Source organism: Uloborus diversus, chromosome 5, assembly GCF_026930045.1.
Source record: "Uloborus diversus isolate 005 chromosome 5, Udiv.v.3.1, whole genome shotgun sequence".
Lineage (NCBI taxonomy): Eukaryota > Metazoa > Arthropoda > Arachnida > Araneae > Uloboridae > Uloborus > Uloborus diversus.
The window spans coordinates 63253779-63275776 of NC_072735.1; the positions used below are offsets into that span (position 1 = coordinate 63253779).

At 32.3% G+C, this 21998-nt stretch overlaps 1 protein-coding gene across 1 annotated transcript in view; it reads left to right on the plus strand.

The window, feature by feature from the left end:
- Positions 1-21998, plus strand: part of LOC129222947 (peroxidase-like) — a 47640-nt gene that overhangs the window by 11403 nt on the left and 14239 nt on the right. The window contains exons 6-10 of the mRNA XM_054857509.1: positions 720-875; positions 3759-3860; positions 9283-9396; positions 16786-16921; positions 18697-19077. Of these exons, the coding sequence (XP_054713484.1) occupies positions 720-875; positions 3759-3860; positions 9283-9396; positions 16786-16921; positions 18697-19077 (889 nt within the window). The remainder of the gene's footprint in view (positions 1-719; positions 876-3758; positions 3861-9282; positions 9397-16785; positions 16922-18696; positions 19078-21998) is intronic.

Sequence of the window (21998 nt, forward strand, 5' to 3'; positions counted from 1 at the left end):
CCTAGTGAATCAAGCACTGAAAAATCTGACCCATCATTTTGTGATGAAACGAAAAATAAATAGGCATCAAACTTTAAGGCTATGTATTTTCCAGCTAAAACTTGAAAAAAAAAAAAAAAAAAAACTTAATCAATCGTAAATGGGAAATTCAGATTACTGTAAGAAATCAAAGCAAAATTAAATTGTCTTCAATATTCAACATGGCCACGGAATTTCTCTCGTTCTTGGACAACATAGTTACTTGATCCATGACATTATACTCTGCTTAACTTAGCATTTAAAAATATAATGGATACAGTTTACCAAAACGGCAAAGGACTAAATGGTAATTTAAAAAAAAATAAAATTAATAATGAACGTATTGTTACAGGTAATTGAAAAAAGTTGCAGATCATTATTTTGAATCAATAAAAAGAAATACAACTTGAAGAATCTGTTCTGAATATGAAACGGGTTTAATCTGATGTACCCATGGGCGATGGTTTAGTGCGGGCTTTGCCATTGAAAATTTTAGAGGGATCATTTAAAAGGGCATTTGACCTCCTTTTTGGGAGCATCATTCATGGGACTTGCTCGGTACCGTGAACGCAGATGCCATTGGCCGTGGGGTGGGGAATCTTTGGTTAATTGCTGTATTTTTTAAATTTTGAAATAACTTGTGATAAATAAATTTCAAACACTCTTTTTTTCCCTATCTATTTCATGCTACCTTAAAACAGGTGGAGCGCAGATGATACAGTGTTGCCCACATTCGAACAATACACATCCACAGTGCTTTCCAGTACTTTTGCCTCAAGACGATCCCTTTTACTCGAAATATAACGAAGATTGCTTGAACTTTGTCCGTTCAGCACCTTGTCCACTGTGCACTTTAGGTATGTACTGTTCTTTAGTCATTTTTCCTCTATCTCTGTAATGATAAAATTTGATAGTCTTATTTAAGAACTAATATTGAATATTTTTGAAGATATTGAAGAAAGTATTTTTCCAAAAATGTTGAACTTCGTATCTAAGTTCAGTTGCTGCCCCTAAACATAAAAAGCTATAATATTTGATAACTATGATAATAATCATTATAACTGTTTTTATTATTATTATGTTTATTACTGTTATTATTGTTATCCATTATTGTTTTTATCATGCTCGTTACATTAAAAATTATTATTATTATTCTTACTATTATTGTTATTACTGATTTCATCAATATTATTATCATCAATATTGTTGTTCTTATTATTATAAAAGTTCGAACAGGTTCTACAGGAAAAACTTCTTCAAAGGAAGCTATATGCATTACGTAACAAAGTTGTGACGATTTTAATATCTACATAATGTTGTGCATAAATTTACAAAAGTTATATGAACTTAAAAATTTGTGGAATTTAAGATGCTTAGTTTTACGCCAACTGTAAAATAAAGAAAAGCTAAATAAGAACGAAATTACCTTGACAATCGAAAGTATGGGTTTCCGACTTGGTAAGAAACCCAATCTTCATCTAGTGAAGAAGCAAACATTGAAGCAAAATTACTACTTCACTTAAATCACCACTTCCATGCTATTCATTTTTACGGTCCCAGAAAGAATCCTTTTTGTGCCTTGAAGACTGTATACAGTTTCATTGTAAACATAAACTGTGCTATTTCATTTTTCTTGAATCGAAAATGATTCTGTACTTTTTAAAAATTTTAAACAGCGTACGAATATATACTGAAAACCTAATTCACAAAATGATTAAATATTGCAATGCAAACTAAATATGTACAAAATGTTTTGTGGTATTTTTTGAAGAGCCAAGCCAAAAAAATTCTTTTTTAACATTCTCAACTTTTATCTTTCACTCATTTGCATTTTGGGTTCAGGCTATAAGGAAAAATAATTATGTAAATTTTTTTGAGTATTTTAATTTCTAATCTATTTTATGTACAATATTTTCGGGGGGGGGTTTCCTTTGTCGTATGTGTTGTGTCGTAGCTCTCACTTTGCAAACGAGTTTTTAAGAAAGTATCTTATTCGTTTCGGTTCACTCGTAAACTAAGTTCGTGCAGGACCATCACGTAATATCTGTATGATTTCTGAGTTTTCTTCAGCTGTAGTGAGACAAATCAATTTTAGTTATCAGTGTGAAGGTAATCTCAGATTTAATTACAGTACTTCTTCCTCCAGCTCGACTGTGGCTGTTCCAGCTCGGTGATCGCTAGCAAGCTGGAACTGCAGTATCAGATGCCTTAAAGGCTTGTTGTTTGGTACTTGTTTGAACCATAACTTGTTTTAAAAATAATTTAACACATTGGTCATTTGAATTTTTTTCTTTGTGTGGAGAGAGCTTTTTCTTAAAAATACATTTGAAAATTGCACAAGCTTGCAATATTTTTAACTTGTAAGTATGTATGTGAAACTCTTTTTTTTTTTTTTTTTTTTTTTTTTTTTTTTTTTTGTACGCTGCTAAAGATAGGAAAACGACATAAATATTGAGAATATCTGAGCATGGAAAAATCCCAGTTGTTTTATAGCCCTTGGTTTTTTTTTTTTTTTATTATTATTATACTGAAAGTAAGAAAAAATTCATAGATGTTAACTTATGTAGAAAGTTGTATCTAATTGTACAGAAGTATATGTACAGCAATGGTTTTCAATTTTTCTTTGGTTTTTTTTCAACTTCGAGCATATCTATTTCTAGTGCGTTTTAAAATAATCGTGATATATTTTTAATGGTTTATTACGTCTACAAATTAATGGTGAAAATAATTAGAGGAAAAGCGGAAGTTTAACATCTAAATATTTCGCTCGAGCTGCGTACTTACACATTTAGGATGTACTAACTCTAAGTTATGAAAGAAAATTAACGCAATAAATAAATCAAACACACGCAAAAAATCATTCTATCTCTATTGTGCCAATGGCGTCGTTGTCGAAATTTTGAAAGTACTTTTTTTCTGAAATAGCATGCTTAGAAACATAGGATCTGACCATTTTTTAAATAATTTCACAAAGTTATAATTTTTTTAAAAAAACTTCAATAAGCGCGCAGATTCAATTTCATCTTTTAAGCTTCTGCACATTACATTACAAGTAATGAAATACCATTCACTGATCCCATTATCGCAGAGCGCAATATTTAATTCACATCTTTACTCACATGGACTGTCAACGATATGGGGAATAGCAAGCTTAGAGCGCAATATTTAATTCGCTTCTTAATTATTATAAGCTGGAAACACGGCAGACAGCAAGCGTCAGCATTCAGTGCGCTAGTGGACTACGCGAAAAAGTTCATCACTTGTGACGTCAGAAAGACCATGCTTTATTTGAAAAACAGACATTTTAGAAAAATTAATTAAAAATTAAACGTTTTGAAAAGAAAAGGTTTTCCTAGCTCCATATTATTATTATTAATATTATTTATTGTTTTGCTCATTCTATCAACTTCAGTGATTACTTTTGACTGATGGAAACAATCCCATTGTTGGTCTATCCTGTAGGTAGACTCCTATAGTCAAGCTTTAGTCAGCAAAGGTTTAAAATCATTATTATACACGAAATATTAACAGTATAACATGAAGTTTTATTTTGGTACGGTAATGCTTATAAAAAATGGAAAAATCTAACTAAAAAATGTTCTACAGCACCAGACTGTACTGTACCAGAATTCCCCTATGTAGCTATTTTTCAGTGATAAATTTCATAATCATATAATAAAAGCGCTTCTAACGAACTTATACTAATGAAATGGCTAATCTTTTGGTATTTATTGTTTCAGGTCCGCGTCAGCAGATGGATCAGCTGACTTCTTTCGTAGATGCTTCAACAGTCTACGGAAACCAAGAAAACGAGACTGAATCACTGAGGTCCTTTCGAGATGGTAAGTGTTATGGAATTACTCAAATATATTAAAAGACGTAGCAAGAAGCAGAGGTGTCTAAGAGAATGTTGATATTTTTGTTAGAGCGAGTGCAGAGCTTACAGGTAGTGGCGGATACAAGGGGAGGATAATGGGGGTTATGCCCCACCCCCGTAAAATGTAAACGATTTCAGTAGTATTTTCAGATCATTAATTTTTTCCGAAAATAAATGTTAAATAACTATTTCTTTTCATTACTTAGGAAAACAATTTGTAACGTTTATGCCTTAATAGGTGTCTTATTCCTATCTGATTTGGTGCTTTTTATTGACATCCAAGCAGTTTCAGAAATTGTGCGTACCCAAAACCGTAGGTTCGTTCATGAAGGAGGGAGGGGGGCATTTTTGCAATTGGAAATACATATCTAGGACTAACCGTTGCGAAACAAGGGGTTTATCAGGTCAAATGGAATACGCTGTGTATAGTCATATATGACCAAAATTGCATTTAAAGCGCTATTTCATTTGGTTTTATTATTTCATGAACAGAAAATTCACCCTGAGCTACAGATAATGATCAAAACCCTATTTGTACATTATAGTACTACTAATATTAGCCATACCATACTAATAATTAATAATAATAATAAAAATTTATAATAATAATAATAATAATAATAATAATAATACAAAGTTATAATAATAACAATAAAAGTTTATAAAAATAATAATAATAATACAAAGTTATAATAATAATAATAATAATAAAAAGTTATAATAATAATAATAATAATTTATAATAATAATAATTATAAAAATAATAATAATAATAATAGTAACAACAATAACGACAATAATAATTTGAAATATTGAATGATATATGAAAAAAATCCTGGAAAATCAAAGCGAAAGTTTCTTAATTCACAATAATCCGCGACGAACATTGCGTTATTTTTGTTTCACAATTGAAGTCAAACGAACAAAAAAAAAATGTCGTGTGGCATTGAATGAACGTAAATTATGTAAAGATTGTATCACATTAAATTTGTTACGTCAGACAAAACAAAGGTGAATAAACCCATTCTCACTGCTTTAACAGGATTCGGTTCAGCATTTACCAATCGTAAAGAAAGTTTCCTAAAATGAAATTAGAGCACACACCCATTGTTTTATATACACAATGCTTCGCTTTTTGATATTTAATATTTATTTACTTCGCAAAGTTTCTAAGTAATAAAAGAGTTACTGAATGTTAATGTATGTTGCATGTGTACAATGTGTTTTGAAAGTTAAATAATGTCATTGTATTTATCCTTTAATTACTTGACGGTGAATTAATGTAAGCATGCATAAAGGAATAATACTGACTGAAGTTCAAAGATCTAGCGAGATATTTATTCCGAGAAAATTTAAAGTTAAGAAATATTTTTGCAAAAACTTTGGTAGTTTGAGACTTATCTCAATGGCATATGTTAAAAATGTACATAAATTATTCATTTAATTGTACTTTTGAACTTATATTTCTTTTGGAACGATAAAGGAAAATATTTGTTTTTTAACGGTTGTATTGTTATTAAAGTATTGGGACGTCGTCATATGGGTGGTACAGGAATGAAAGTATTGAAACGTGGCATCATATATAGGTGATAGTCACCAATTACGGCGCTTGAAAGGTTAAATTCAGCGTCAGCTTAGCTATAGTCGCCGCAGTTCGTAAAATTCGCTTAGAAATAATAGTAAACCAATCGCGAGATTTTTATCGAGAAACTCTGCAAAGCTAAAAATGAATCTCTAAGAGACTCCCCCCCCCCCCTATTTTTACGGGTTCTGTAAAGTAATTTTTATTGCAGTTATCATATGAGAACACAAAACTTTTTTTTTTTTTTTAAGTTTTAGAGACATTATAAATATTTGCCATACTTTACTTTGAAATATATATGGGTTTAGGTACATCACATATTTCGTAAACTATCGAAATAATTTTTGTAGCATAACTTTTACTCTTCCTAATGTTCCTTTTAAACATTGTTATGACAGTATAGGACTTCAGTCATCGACGAAGCGTTACTTCTCTTTGAATTATTAAGCGTCATTCTTTGTAATGGTTTACACTACAGTTTTAAATGTTGGAATATATGTAGGGTAATTGGGGTAGTTATGAGCGTGAAGGAAATAGAAACAGTCTTTACCAACCTTACAATAACTTTGAAAGCAAAATAAATGTGAGTGCAATACCCCCCATGGGACAGACTGGGGGGTTACAACGACACTTGGGCCCAAGTAGAGAATGGGCCAGGGCTGAAAAAAGTTGAGATGACACTTTTTCTCTAGTACTACTATACTATATTTATAAGCTAGAATAAACTGGAAGAGGGCCATCAGCATGATCGGACAATCAATATAATAAGTGTGGAGGCCATAAATGTGGGAATTCTAGGGAAAACCTAGAGAAAGATCCCACGTTTTTAATCAGCCTAAGATGCAGTTGGTTAATGTAAAGATTATAGGAAAAAAAAAGAGTTTTTTGCTTAAGCAATTTATTTTCCTCACCAGCGGGGATACATTAGTCACAAAGAATGTTATTGAAAGACATCATTGTGCATTCGGTTTTTCCAACTACAACTTCCACGTTGTACCCTAGAAAACAACTAAATTTTGCGTAATTTCGTTTTCTTTGGTAGATTATGAACATGATATTTTGATGGGAATTACGATTTTTTTTACATAAATCCAACGCTAAAAGTTTAAAATCTGGTAAATGTCGACATTAGCCGGTGAGTATCAATATTCACATACCCAAGTTACCGTCGAAAGACTGACATCGGCGTAAGCCGACATTCTCCAATGTCAGTCATTCACGGTAACACATATTTTAGATAAAGTAAACGAGTATTTTGTTAAAAGCTCCACTTGGTCAAGGACCCCCTAAGCGTCTTCATTTTTTAAGGAATAAAACCTTCAAAGCCCGTACTATCGTAAAAGTACATCCCAAAACTTCTTATAACATGAACAACATAAGCTCCAAAACTCAAATACAATAAATCTCCGATTATCAGCGGAGTTAAGTGGCACAAGTGCCACAGATAATAAAAATCGCGGATAAACCTCAAAAATGTTAAAATGAGGCGCAAATAAGGTAAAAATTGTCCTTCCTCAAAAACTTAGCTGTATTGATGCATAATATTTGCTTCAAACAGTGAAAATATATACAGTAGCAAAAATGATTTGTATTTTTGCACAACAAAACTTAACATTAATAAAGAACAAGTATGTACGATGAAGAAAGCACAAAATATAAATAAATAAACGAAACAAAAACAATTGAGTTTAAATTTAGTTTTTAGACAAAAAGCAGCCAATGGTATTTGCTTTTTACTGTTTTAACTGTAAAATTGTATGTTCCCGATTTTTGATTGACTCGCGTATAATCGGAAGTTTACTGTAGAGGAAAAACACAGTCCCAAAAAACGCCTCGTTCCGATTTTTTTCAGAAGGGGTTAAAAGTTGTGCACTCAATGCAAATTTTACCGGATAACGTTGAAACCACGCCACCTTTTGTAAAAAAAATATCTCAAAATCAGAGGGGGGAGAGAAACTGACCCCTTCTAACCACCTTAAATGACGGGCCTGCCAAAAAGTCCTCTTAAATCGCAAATTATTCCAATACGTTCTTTGCGCAGAGTTCTAAGTCATTCCCAGAACTGTTCGCAACTAATCCCTCGTTTTATTTGGTTTCAAAAAAAAAAAAAAAAAAAAACGTGCCTGGGGAGTTTTCAAACAAGTTTTAAATCGTATTTCTGTGCTGTTTAGATGCGTGTGTGTGCGTTTTGTGTCATCTCAAAGTCCTTTGCCGTAGCGAAAGTCGTTTGATAAATAGGTTTTTTTCTGAAACTTTCTTTTTATTTATTGCAACTTTACGAGCTTGTTTAGATAGTTGAGGTGGCATACATTTGCTATGCTGAACACATTTCGTGTTTGTATTTTCTTTTCTTTTTGTAACTGAAAATAGTATTACAAATTTCTGTGCTTGTATTTTGCTTGATAACCTACATTAAATGTTGCTTATTTATTTGCTTTATTTTTATTACTTTATACGTATATATAATATATTTTTTTTTATTTCATACTTGAAGCCTCCAAATCATAGGCTTTAGTCAAAATGTTGGTTAGTAGTATAGAACTTTGTTGCGGAAACTAAATCTTAACCGATCGCTGTATAATTGGGTCACTTCACTTCATTCTATCTTCTTTACTTTTTTTCTCATATTTTTTTTTTCATTCATTTACTAAGAACATGAATACCAAGGGCGCAGTGAAGAGGCGAGGGGAGAGGCGCGGGGGTAGTCGACTCCCCTGGAGCCGGGGGGTTTCAGCATATTACTTTGCATGATGATTTATGAACAGGTAAAGACTTTTATAAGCAGATGAATCTCCGCCCAGTGAGTGATTTCTGAACTGGCTAGTAAAACGAATGAAAATGCGCGTAAATTTTAAATGTGTCGCTTCTATATCTTATAGTTTCTATATTTTATGTTCCTGCTTAAATTTTACGTTTAAAAAAACTGAAGGTATCTGTTCATAAAACTACCTGCGTCTCGCTTTTTTCTATTTGCTTAATGATCTCGTTTTACTTCAACCTTCTCGAAGTTGGAGAAGAAATGCCCATTAAGTCTAACCTTTTTGATTTGTAATAAACATTCTTAATCCTTTCATGATACAATACTCTTATTTGAATAGTTTCAAAACAGCAAATTTTCAATTGCAAACTTTTTTAAATGTGATACCTTTAAGTGGAATAGTTTTGAAAAATGAGCTTCATCAAAAAAAAAATTTTGTTTGTTAATTGAAAATTTATTTAGAAAACTTATGCATTTATACAAAACTTACCATGCACTTTTTAGGAAAACCAATGCAGTAAATTTTAAAATTATGTATTCTAGAATATTGAAATGTGGATCACCCTCAGATAAACACGCAATTTCGGCATATTAATGAAAATTTACTGTTTTTTTTCTTTCATTCTTTTTTTGTAAATGGAATTTGCCATGTATAATTATATCACAAAATCGCCAGCAGATATCGTTTTCTTTAATTAAAGCTTTAATTAACTTACTAAGCATTCATCAATGGAATATGGTGATATGACGGTTATCGGTTTTAGTTTTCAGTTTGGGACAAAAAATGGCAATTAAACTTGCAGCGTTTTTAATTTTTATTTTTTACATTTAAACTAATGGTTAAAAATTATTGAAGCACTGGATGAAGAAAATATTGCGCTGCATGGCTGACTAGCTGAACTGCTACTCATCTTTTAGACAAGAGCATGATATTGATTGTTTATATAAGAAACGAATTTGCTGTGTATCTCTTTTTTAAACAAAATTAGTTAAATATTTCTGTTTAGTTAAATGTGTTGTATATATTTTTTTAAATTATGTCTTTAGGTAAATTGATAGTTACGAAAGTTCCTCACACTGGTGATTTGCTACCTCAGACTGCTGATGCAAAGAAAGATGAATGCAGCGTTCCACAGAGAAATCTGTTTTGCTTCCGTGCAGGTAAATAATGAATGAAAACATTGTTATCATCTTTTTGGAAAACAAATTTTGCGCTGGAACCACTTTCTCGGTTCATTCTAAAAAGTATAAAAGAATAACTTTTATCTTTTACAAACAAACAGTGCGTGGCACTGTTTTGTGACTAAAATTCTACACAAACAGAATATCATTTTTGTGTCTAACGTAGATGTAGACAGTGGCGTAGCTACAGTGTTTGCCGCCCGGGGGCGGTTCCTATATTTGCTGCCCTTTCGTTGAGAAATAGCTCATACACAAAACTGTCAAACGTGTTCAAATTAAAACTAGAAATTTAATTGAAGAAAAAATAAGACCTTATTATTCTCTATGTAGTTTAAAAAGAAAAATAGGGAGAAGAGAATAGGGCCCACACTTGGAGAAAATTGCTAAATTTAAGTCAAAAACTGCAATTTTAGTAAAGTTATTAAAAAGGGCGTGTTGGATTTGCTCACGATTTTTTTAAAATTAGTCTCTTTGTTGACGTTAGGGGATCGGTGGGCAACGAAAGGAAATTTTACGAAATTTTACAATGCAGCTAAGGCTACTTAGAAGAGGTCAAAGAAATCGGGAATGGTCGGATACTCAATGCGAAAATGGTTAAGCATGAAATATGCAATTCAGGCTATCTTTGGTAACGCAATTGCTTGCGTATTCGAAAGCAGTTGTAGGCGTTATGGGAGAGAGGGATGCTGAGGTTTCTTACTGAAATATTTTTTAAATTGAAATCAATTTTAAAGGCATCTTTGGTGGTTTGGTTAGAAAGGGAAAGTTTGGCTTCTTTCTTTGGAAATTTTTCGGCACCGAAGTCTCAAAAACGCAAATCTAGGCTGTCTTTGGTGACGTTGAGAGGTTCCTTAATGGTTCAAAAAATGTTGTGAAACCAAGCGGTTCTCTCCTGTAAAATATCCGTAATTGACATCCGACTTTGGGCTTTGTTGTATAATGTTAGGAAGAAGAGGGGACAGAAAGAGGTTTCTCTCTAAAAATCATTCTTAAAGCTGAAGTTCATTTTAGACTATCTGTCAGAAGGAAGGGTTAGACAGCTCTCCTACTCACGCAAATTTCTAAGAAAATTTTGGGCTATCTTTGGGGACGCAAGGAAAAGGGGTGAAGAGTTCTTCCCTCGGAAAGTTTTCAAAATTGAAGTTTTAAAAGCGCAGTTTTAATCTTTGGAGACGTTAGGGAAGAAGGGGAGAGCGACTAAGGTATCTGTCTCGGAGAAATTCCAAAATTAAAGTCCGAAAAACGTATTAGGCTATATTTGATTCTCTTTAGGAGATCAAGGACCAGGGTTAAGTGCTGTTTTCACAAATTGATATTGAAGTATCGAAGCTTTAAAAACGCAATTTTATGCTCGATGTTGAGACTTTAGAAGAGAGGGTGAGAGTTTTCTCCCGGAAAGTTTTCAGAATTAAAGTCTAAATATATACTTTTTTGCTGCGTTTTTTACGTTAAAGGAAACAGTAGGGTTAGGGGTTCTGCCCAGAAATTTTCCAACATTGAGGTCTAAAAACGTATTTCTAAACTACCTTTGGTGATATCAGGAAAAGGGATAAGATATTAAAGTGGGGTTGAGAGAGGTTCCCAACCGGAATTATTTGAAACTGAATACTTTAAAACGCATTTTAGACTATGTTTGGATAAGTTGAGAGTCCAACCCAAATGTTGAAAAATGAAATTCGCTCACCTTCTATAAGGAACAGATTAAGATGTGATCTAAAATTGTCGGATAGATTATCTACTCTCAAAAACGAAAAAATGGTAATCCCTTATATTTCGATTGAAGAAGAGAAATCTTGTAAAGAGTGGGAAATCAAAGCAAACTCTGAAGCATATAAAGTGTGATAAGCAATAAATTGTTTCGTGCAACATTTTTACCTCCTCCTCTTTTTCTTACTCTTATCACCATTTTCATAAAGAAAAAAAAAAAGGAAATTTTTGCTTCACGAGCAGTACTTCAAGAAACTCTAAACTTAAAATCCTGTGTTAGCTTTTTCTTATAACAAACATTGGAAAAGTTCATTGCTTTCGTCTTCCTGAAGTTAACATCTGAAGCCTAAATAACAGATTAAAAAAAAAAAAAAAAAATACCGTGCACTTTTCATAATACATTCAAATAGACAAAATAACATTTCTGGGTCAGAATGGAATATTGAAGTATTCCTTTAGTTTTCAATTATTCCAATAAAATGACACCGCAAACGAAGAAAAGACCGGCTCAAATCAGGTAGAGAATTTCTTATTATTATCGAGCTTTCGATCATAAATTTGAGTGTAAATTTGAGTGTTGAAACACGCATATTTTTCTGGGAAAGTTTGGTTTGAAAGGACTTGAGCCGCACTTTTCTTTGTTTGTGGTGTCACTTTCCTGGAATAATTGAAAATTACTGAAATACTTCAATTGTCCATTATGTCCCAGAAAAGTTATTTTGTCCTTTCGAGTGCTTTAAGAAGATATTTTCTTGCCTGCAGTAATAGATTAAAACCATAATTTCCTTATTTGGAAAATACATTTAATTTTTCCACATTAAAAGGGCCAACTTGCTGCCCCTAGAAAAGTGCCACCCGGGGTGAATCGCCCCCTCCGCCCCCCCCCCTTAGCTACGCCACTGGATGTAGATTCTTCTTATTTTTAAACATCAAAAAGTTGGCGTTTCGAACATAGCATATGCTATCTAAATAAACTAACATAAACTAGTTATTACTCGTGTGCTGAATATAGTGGCAATTTAAGTTTCACTATCTGGATGTAATGAAATTATATACTTAATTAAAAGATAAATCTTGACTCTTTGTCTAGCCCCGACAGTGGTGCACACAAGGGGTGGGTTCAGGGGGTTCGAACCCCTCAAATCGCCCATGAGTTTTTTGATTGACTATATGCCTTATATAGTACGTAAAAAAATTTCCAAGCGAAGGTAATTATAACTTCATATTTAACAAATGAAAAAATAAATTATATTCTCTCTCTTTCCATCCCTGCAAAATTTCACTGCATGCGAACATAAATTGTTCTATAATGATGATTTTGCTTCGTTGTTTTTATTTTAATTTTGAGAAAAAAAAATACATTCATTTTTATGCTTTCTTGTATTTTAAATTAGTATTTGCTATTAATAAATTAATTTTATTAATTGATGCTAATTAATATTTCGATATTTTTTTTATGTTTTTTGTATCCGACAATCAATTAAATCAAAAGAATATGTTTGGCTGCGTGTTGGGATATACTGTGAGAAAGGTGGACTTTCGATCCGGGACCTTCGCCCCCATTTGAAAATTCCTGTGTGCGCTACTGATGCCCCGATTGTATTTGAAAGTATTTTTGCTTCAAATTTTTAATTGAAACGGATGATCATTTTTGAGCAAAGAGCACGCGGACTGGTCCCTCAAAACTCATACGAATGTTTGTTTTGGGTTGTCAAAAAATAAATTAAGGCAACAGAAATCGTAAAAATGGGTTGCATCATATACCTACTGTTCGTGAAAAATCCATTTCAAAATAACATTAACAATAATACACAATATTACGAAAAATCGACCCACCACGTACGAGTTATCAGAACGAAACGAAATTTTACACACTTGACAACAGGATTAATATTAGAAAATGATTACAAACTGAAAGCAAAATGACTATTTATTACTGGAAAAAAAACCCCAAATGAATCGAGGTTTAAGTACCCCGTTGAGCCATCTCTATCTTGACTGTACGAGGCGATGTTGTCGAGCATTGAAGTATATCAGTGTCGTACGGTGTCCTACGTCATCTCGAACCACAGTTACTGTAAAACGCGTTACTACTTTTATCAGACTCATAGGACGTCCGATTGACCGTCTCGAATGATCCCAGATATGCTTGATTTGTGCAGGCCATTGGGCAGGCTAAAGAAACTGATAATGTGGGGAGAAAGCCCAATAACACCCTTGCTGTGTATGACCGAGCATTGTCCTGTTGGAAAATGACTCCTGCAAGCTTCTAAAGCTGTTTGCATTGAAAGGCGTTTTTACAATAAACCGATACAGTTGAGGTATTGATCAATTGATTTAACTTGAAATTCGTCGCATTGGTATTGAAATACTTTGAATCGGTGGTTGAATTCATGGTGCAACGAGAAAAGCGTCATTTCTGGCTGAAAATATGAACTATAATAGTTTTTATTCCATTTCAATTCTTCATCCTTTTCCCGTATTAAATTATACTATGCAGAATTTATATGATGCTTAATCTCATCAGTGTTTTTTTCTTCAAATTTTTCAATTGTGAATTTTGATTGTTATAACTTCGCAGTTTAAAATTTACTAAAATTTTCGTTTACTTTCACTGCTTTATTGGGTCTAGTTTTTAAAAAAAATGATGTTTTTAAATTAATAAACATGATATTTTTTGATGTCAAAAAAATTGCACAGATTAAATATAGTTCTTCCTACAAGACAAAATAATACAAAAAAGTTGCGATTGAAACGTATTTAAAAACATGAACTGAATATATGTAATTTCGCTCAAGTTCGTTTTGATTTTCTTGAGACTGAGGTTTTTTTCACTGCTGCCATCTAACGGCAAAGTAATTGACCACAAAAATCTTTCGCAGCGTGCGAGTCTTTGATTACGTTTACCAGAAATTAACGTTTACCAGAAATTAGTGTTATAACCTTTGTAAAAAAATGTGAAATGAATAATGAAAGAAACTTCAATTCAGAACAATGGGATCAATAAATGTAATTGAAAATTTAATTGTTAAAAACGGGCTTGAAAATGTTTTAAAGCGTTAATTTAGTCACTGGCGTGCGGAGCGCAGTAAAATTTTGAGCACTACTGAAACTAGAATTCAGGGGATAATATTAACCCCAAAAGTGGGGGTTTCAAATGCTTTCAAAGAAAACATTTTAAGAATCGATTATAAAAGAAGTCATTTTCGTTCTCTGAAGTACGAGAAAAATGAAGATAAAACGCTTTTTTTATTCTTCTTCCGTGTTAAACTTCTTCCGTATTAACCTCAGTGTTTTTTCTTGGTTAAATGCTAAAGGGAATGATAAGTGGAAAAACCACATCGAGAACTGAAATAACAACCCATAAAAACCCCGTAGCCGCACGCTTATGGACATAATCAAGCAACCGGTGTCGGAAGATAAAATTGTGAGCTCTACTGCTGCCATCTATAAGTGACGCATAAAACTATTAATGTGGCATTGATCGTTGTCAAAGCATTTAGCCGAGTCCCGTATGTATTTATTTTTCTTTTTTTTTCTTATTTTCACGGCAAATAGAATAAAATGCAAACTTTTAAAAGAGTGCATGAGCCTTTCAAAATGTTTCCTCAAAACTTGAAAAATAAATAAATAAATAAATAAATAAAAAATAAATTAAAATTAAAATTAAAATTAAAAAAAAATAAATAAAAATAAAATTAAAATTAAAAATAAAATAAAATACAGCAGTAAATGATAAGCTTATTCATTTTCAAACATCAAGTTATTCGTTTTAATAGATAAATCATGCTCGCTGTGTTTGACACCGCACCTACAACGATAGAGCGGTATGGATTAGTATTTTCGGAAAAAGAAAAGAAAAGAGAAGAAAGAAAAAAAAAACGAAACATGGTTCTTATTTAAATCAAGTACGCTGAATTCGATAGTTGTTGTCAAATTTTTGCAACTTTCCTGTTTTTGAGATTTACAAGATTGAAATATAGCAAATATATAATGTTATATTTCAATAGCATGAGTCCCGGACCTTAGCGAATAAACGAAATACAGCTCCGCAGCGGAGTTTGTATATTAGGGGCCGATTAATTAACTATGCTACACTTAAAGTTCTTTCTAGTTGTCGTCATTCTTTTAATTATCGTATTATTTTTAGATTCCCATATTAAATTCGATGCCCATGAATGAGGTACGATTACTAGTTCCAATTTCGTTCTAATATTTAAAAAGTAAAACAAAATACTTTCTAGTTGTCAGTAATCATTTTCTTAATTAGTGTATTATTTTTAAATTGCCATATTTAATTCGGTGCCCATGAATGAGGTACGAGTACAAGTCCCAATTTCGCTCTAATATTTAAAAGATGCATGAAAATTTTCCACATCCTATCGATTCACCGAAACTTACGCCATCGAAATACGCTATTAGATGCTCTATTTCATTAGCGTATAGCTTGAAAACCGGAAAGTTTTGAAAAACTAGTCTTACCCGGATACTGTACGCACTTGACGTATATAGCAACCATGTTTATTATTATTTTTTTTTCTGGAAAAACAAGTCCGTACCGTTTTCTTGTAAGTAAAGCAATTGAAATGTTTTGGTGTAGTGTCAAAAATGTTTCAACTATGTTAACCTTCAAAAGCAACATCGTAAAGCGTTATTAAAATAGGAGTGGATGCTGTATTTTTAACTTAAACATAATGAACGAATAAAACCATTTTACTGAAAAAATAACTACAAAATATTTTATAAGCAATTTTTCTTTTGAATCCTTTTTGACAAATGCAACAATCTGAAGAAAATTATTATGGCCTGTCCATATATTGCACTAGAAGACGTAGAAATCCATAGCTGCGCTAAGGAATGCTGTAGAAGAGGATTTTATTTTCCGTTGGTATAAGAACGAGACGATTTTAGCTGCAATTAAGGGTGGCTGGTGACATCTGGAGCAGAAGGATTTGGCGTTTGTGGGTGGTCGTGCCATGAATGACGAATTTTAAAAATGTCTATTTTAACGGCATTTACTTAACACTGTCACATAACTTTTGTTACATAACGTTATTAACATTGCATCAACACTTGACATTATATAAGATTCTACATAGCGTATATTACATACTCTAATCAGTTTTAAAAAAAATTGTCACAATTTTTATTGGGCTATTTTTTCTTTAAATTCGGTAAATTATGTTTTACCCCTGTTACTTTAATGTTGGTTACTTAAGCGTTACACCCATAAATATCTAATTTTTCAATTATATTTTATAAGTTGGGCTCATATCCAAATACAGTACTTTCTTTTCTTCTTAATATAAGAGCGGTGTTGGTACATGATACGCGGCTGAGATCCATAAGGTAACTATTATACAATAGCATAAATATATAATACTAGCATAAAATTAACATTACTTTAGAGGGGAAGGAATCCGAGCTTCAACTGTTCAACTGTTTGCCGACGGTTTCCCCCCCCCCACGAGAAATAATATGTGAGTAAAATTTTAGTATTGGCGGTTTATTGTGACACAATGCCTGCTATGGCATTGAAGTAATTGTCTCCATCTTCTCATTGTGAATTATTTTTTGTTTCTGCTTTGATAAACTACTTTGACTCAAATTACTTGATCATTTTAACTAGAAAAAGTAATCCATGTATTTTATTTGCCGTAGGTGATGCTAGAGTAAATCAACATCCAGCTCTGACCTCACTTCACACAATCTGGATGAGGCAACACAACAGAATTTGTGATGGACTCAAACATGTGAATCCCCACTGGGACGACGAAACAATTTTCTGGGAAGCCAGGTATTGTACGACTATGTTATTTTTCAGGAAAAGATATGTTTTGATATCATTCGTATAAGTTTTTCTATTCTAATGTTTAATACCGTTTGATTTTGAAATAATGAAAAATTGTAAAGTACTAGTGCATTAAACATTTCATTTTTTGACTTACATAGTTTTTTTTTTTTTTGTTCAAATAACCATTCTAATATTAAACACCAAAAATGGCTATTTCCGAAGTATGTTGCTTCGCTCAACACGAAAGTTACCGCAAAAAGTTGAGATTAGCTCTAGTTTTCAAGATACAGGGCCAACTAGGATAGTGAATTCTCACTAATGCGCCAGATAGAAACATATCTTATGGGACTAACTGCCTTCTAAACTTCGACCCCAAGTTTGGATAGAAGATCTCACTACCTGAAAACCGAAATGGACTTCAAGAGATTTAAATTCTGGGAAGAGAAATGCCCAAAATCAGCCTCTATTAGATTCACTCATTTCCGCTTCCACCCATGCTCATTCTGCTCGGAAAAATGAAGAACTTCATGAAAGCTGTGAACAGAGACATTTTTCCGATACCTTAGAGGGATATTTCCAAGATATATTGAAACTAAGGTTAAGGAGAGAATTTTTATCATCCCTACAAATACGCGTAATTATGAAAATCACTGTTTTTGAAAAACAAATTGCGAGGAGAGAAAAAAAAAACAGGAAGTCTTTAAGGGTGTATTACAAGTATTTCTAAGCAGCAGAGAAGACGAGAACAAAAGACAGATGGTCAAACAATCTCTGCGGAAGTTCTGAGACCATTGTTGAATGATGTGTCTCTGAAACTTTATTTTGTTCACTTGTTCCAAGGTTTTTTGCTTAAAAACTAAAGCTATAATCAGTGAGCATGAGGAAAATTTTCACCAAGATATCTTTACATTGGAACGCAGATTTCAGGGTCATTGAGCTGAGTTGCTCGCCATTGCTGGCATTGTTCGCCAAATGCTGCTGAACTACTACAAGAGATAGTCCTTCTTTCACGTTAAAAAGGCAATCGAAAATGAAGCAATCACTGCTTTCCGAAAAATGAGCATTGTTTAATAACATTTATTGCAGAGGATTTTTTCCCTTTTTAACGTTACCTTTAAATTAAAGAGCGGTTGCTGCGCATCTTACTCCAGTAGGTTTTCATATATCTTGAAAACAAGAACTAATAAAAAATTCACTACCATATTTTTTCTCGACCCAAAATTAGCAGGAATTGAATATTTAAAACCAGGATGCAGGCAAAAAAAATTTTTGTTGACTAGTGATTGTACCATTAGCATATCAATAGCAAAAAGCACTTATGAAAACATCAGTGCCATATAAAGCTGTTTCTTGAAAGGAATTATCACTGTGGAAAAGACCCATGTTTTAACTATACTGATAGCACAAAAACTCGAAAAAGAACTTATCGACAATATTATGAATTATTACATTGTGTAAGCCTAATTTGTGTCAGCAAATGCATTTTCTCCTTTTGGAATTTTTCTCCCATGTGGTTTAGTTAAATTGAATTGTATCTGCCATAAAAGTTTAATATTAAAAAAGAAAAAAAAAGAACAATTGAGTGTCAAATCAACTGAAAGTGTGAAATGCTGTAAAATTTAAATATAGTGCTTTTCTTTAGATGATTTTTCTTTAAACTAATTTTAACTATTGATTTAAAGTTTAATGCTTTTCTTTTTAAACACATTAAAATAAATTGCATAATAAATTGATTTAAACTGAAGCAGTGGTTTATCACTTTTTAACTTTTGTTTCAGGCGAATTCTGGCAGCCCAGCTACAGATGGTCGTTTTTGGAGAATATCTCCCCGTTGTTTTAGGCTCTCATTACATGGATTTCTACAGCCTTTGGGTGCTTGAGTCCGGTTTCACTCAATACAACTCTAAAATGGAACCAACAATGATCAACGAATTTTCAACAGCAGCTTACAGGTTCGGTCACACGCTCATTGATGGATTGTTTAGTGAAATTCAGGAGCATTCCGGTCACATTTCCGGGATCATGTTGAGGAATTACTTTTTCTTCCCATTCGAGCTCTATGATGGTCAACTGGATCCCCTTATGAAAGGATTGACATTACAACCTGCGCAGAAATTTGATCCTTATATGGTTCCTGATGTTAGAAACTTCTTATACAGGTAAAAAATAACTAAGAATCTATTTTTACCAGCTATGTTTTTAGTAATCTCTAACTAGTAACCTTTACCACTAAATGGTGCAATAGTATTGATCGGAATCAAAATAGTTAAATTGTTAATTTTGTGAAAGAAAGAAAAGTTAATAAATCCAAAGTAAATATTTTCTTCATTTTTATTTCATGTTCTGTCTTTGTATTTATAAACCTTATCATCTGAATTTTATTTTGTTGTTAATGAGAAGTACTTTAAATATGTTGGTTAAGAGAAAACAATGATAGTGCATCTAGATTGACCACCATTTTGGTTTTTATTAAATCACGAGGTGATTGTACCTCGAGACAGCCAAACATATTGTACCTTAGGACATATCTCAAGGTGCAACATATGCGTGGTTCTAACAATTTTCTAACATGATGTAGTCTTTTAAGCACATTTAATACTGGTAATCATACATAATTCATTATTTATGATTTACTGCTCTTTATTCATAATTTAATTCATTACCATGAAAAAAAAATTGTTTTTCGGAACAAAATTGACTCAATTATATATGGTTATTTCCTGAATCATGCAGAGTGCCACTTGGTATAACAGGTTGTGTCCCAAGGTACAATAGGATGCTGTACCTTGGGACAGTTTGGAACTCTTACTTTAAATGGCTGGCAATATTTTATTTTCAAACTGTCTGAATTTTAAAAAATACATTGCAGATAAATATGTTGGGGTATTTTAATGTCACTTTTAGATTTTAATTTTGATTTTAATAATTGGCGTTAAAAATTAAAATATGAAAAGTTTACCAAGGTACAACACTCTCCCCTACTATTAATAAGACAATATTTTTCCAAACAATAATGTCTTTATTGAATTCAAATTATCGAAAACTCTACAGTAAAAATTTCAAATGCATGTCAAAACCTTTAAAACCCGTATAGCAACTTCCTCTTAAACCTTAATTCTGATGTATTGACTCTTTTAAAGCCGTAAAATGGGTAGAAAGTAAAATTAACACTTGAGCATTTCCCTGTTGAGTCAACTATTGAGGCTTAAATCTTTTCTATGTTTCTTAAATCCAAGACACGTGACCGAAATTCAAATTGCATGATTTTCCTTGATTATTTTGTCATTTAATTGGGTTACTGATCTTGAGACTAATGTACGAAAAACAGCTTTTTTCTTTCTTCGGCCTATCAAGTGGTGACAATTGCTCAATCTTATCCGGGTAAACATGTGACTTTGAAATAATTTGCACACGCCCATTGGTTAGCGCTTAGAATTGTTTTTGTGAAGACGATGGCAATGTAGGCTATATTGGGCTATATTACAGGACACATACTAGAAAGATTTCGCGACTTACAGTTTTCTGAAACTTTAGGTATCAAAAGAAATACGTTGTATTTTCAATCCACAAAATATACAGCAATTATTGTAAAATGTATGCAATATGAGTACGGTATACCCGGGCACGTTTACGCTGATTTTTTTCGATAAATTTAAGGAAATTTTAGACACTGCGGTTTTATGAAACAATTGTTGTAGTCAAAATTGGTATATTCAGCTGCTGTTCATCTTGTATTTTTAACCATTAAAAAAAAATATTTTTAAACATAAGTAGGTTGCGTAAACGTGCCCGGAGACGGGGCACGTGTATTTTGACACCTAACGTGGTTCTGTTAGTGTTTTGAATATCATGTCTTACCATAGCTGAAATAAAGCAAATTTATTACAGACTAAATAATGTATAATGTTGAAGCTAAAGGAGTATGAAGATGTACTATCTATACAGGGGCTGTGTATGAAGATGTACACTATGTAAGCTATAAGACACGAATTTGTAACTTAATTAAAAATTAAATGGTAAACTTTAACTCTAAATAGCCGGAAAATACTAAAAAGGTTTGAGACCGTTTAGAGCGAAAAACTTGTCAGGGGCACGTTTAAGTAAGGCACAGAAGAACGTGCGTTAAGGTGCTCCGACGTCAACGCATAAACTTAACCCGTCGCCAAGTTTGGATTTTTTTTCAACGTGCAAAAAAAAATAAAATAACATTTCAGTTCATGAAAATACAATTCTCAAATAAGGGTAAAATTCTGCTATTTTATATATATATATATATATATATATATATATATATATATATATATATATATATATATATATATATTAAGTATTATTTATTCACAATAAGCTTCAAAACGTTCAACACAAATTTTACTCGACTCGGTTATTCTTTCTGCGTGCTGGACCGAAGCTCGACTGATGCTAAAAAACTTGTGAGGGTGTTTGCTAGGGAGCAGAATCAATCTGTTATGACTGTTAGCTTTTCAGTTATAATTCGTTTTGAAAAAAGAGCACTGCGTAAACGTGCTTAGTCTACCCTACACAAAGTCAAATAAATAATACAATGTACTTGTATCTCAATGCATTTGCATTATTCATTCATAAAAAATAACGTCAATTAAGTACTATGATGATAGTATATAACGTTAGCAACGGTATACTGTATTGCGTTTATAAGACTTCGCTCTCTCGGAAGAGTTTCTTTCGTCATAATCGGCCACTGTGCCAGTTATTTATAATCGGCGAAATGTTGCCGATTAATTGGCGGAAGTAATTATATCCAGAAATATTTTTAAAGTATATCTTTAACAAGAAACTATGATGAATCCATTTATTAAGAATTAATAAATGTAATTTTCTGCAAACATTATTATAATATGTATAAAGTGCACAGAGCAAAAACAAAAGAAACAGTTTAGAAAATGTAAAATTGATAAAATTGTTAAAGGTTAACACTCTCACAGCTCATATTTCACATGATAATTTGACACCCTTATGAACAATTAAATTCCACGACTTTTGCATTGCGAAAAACATAAGTAAGAATCACCACACCCACCACAAGCATATGTTTGCAATA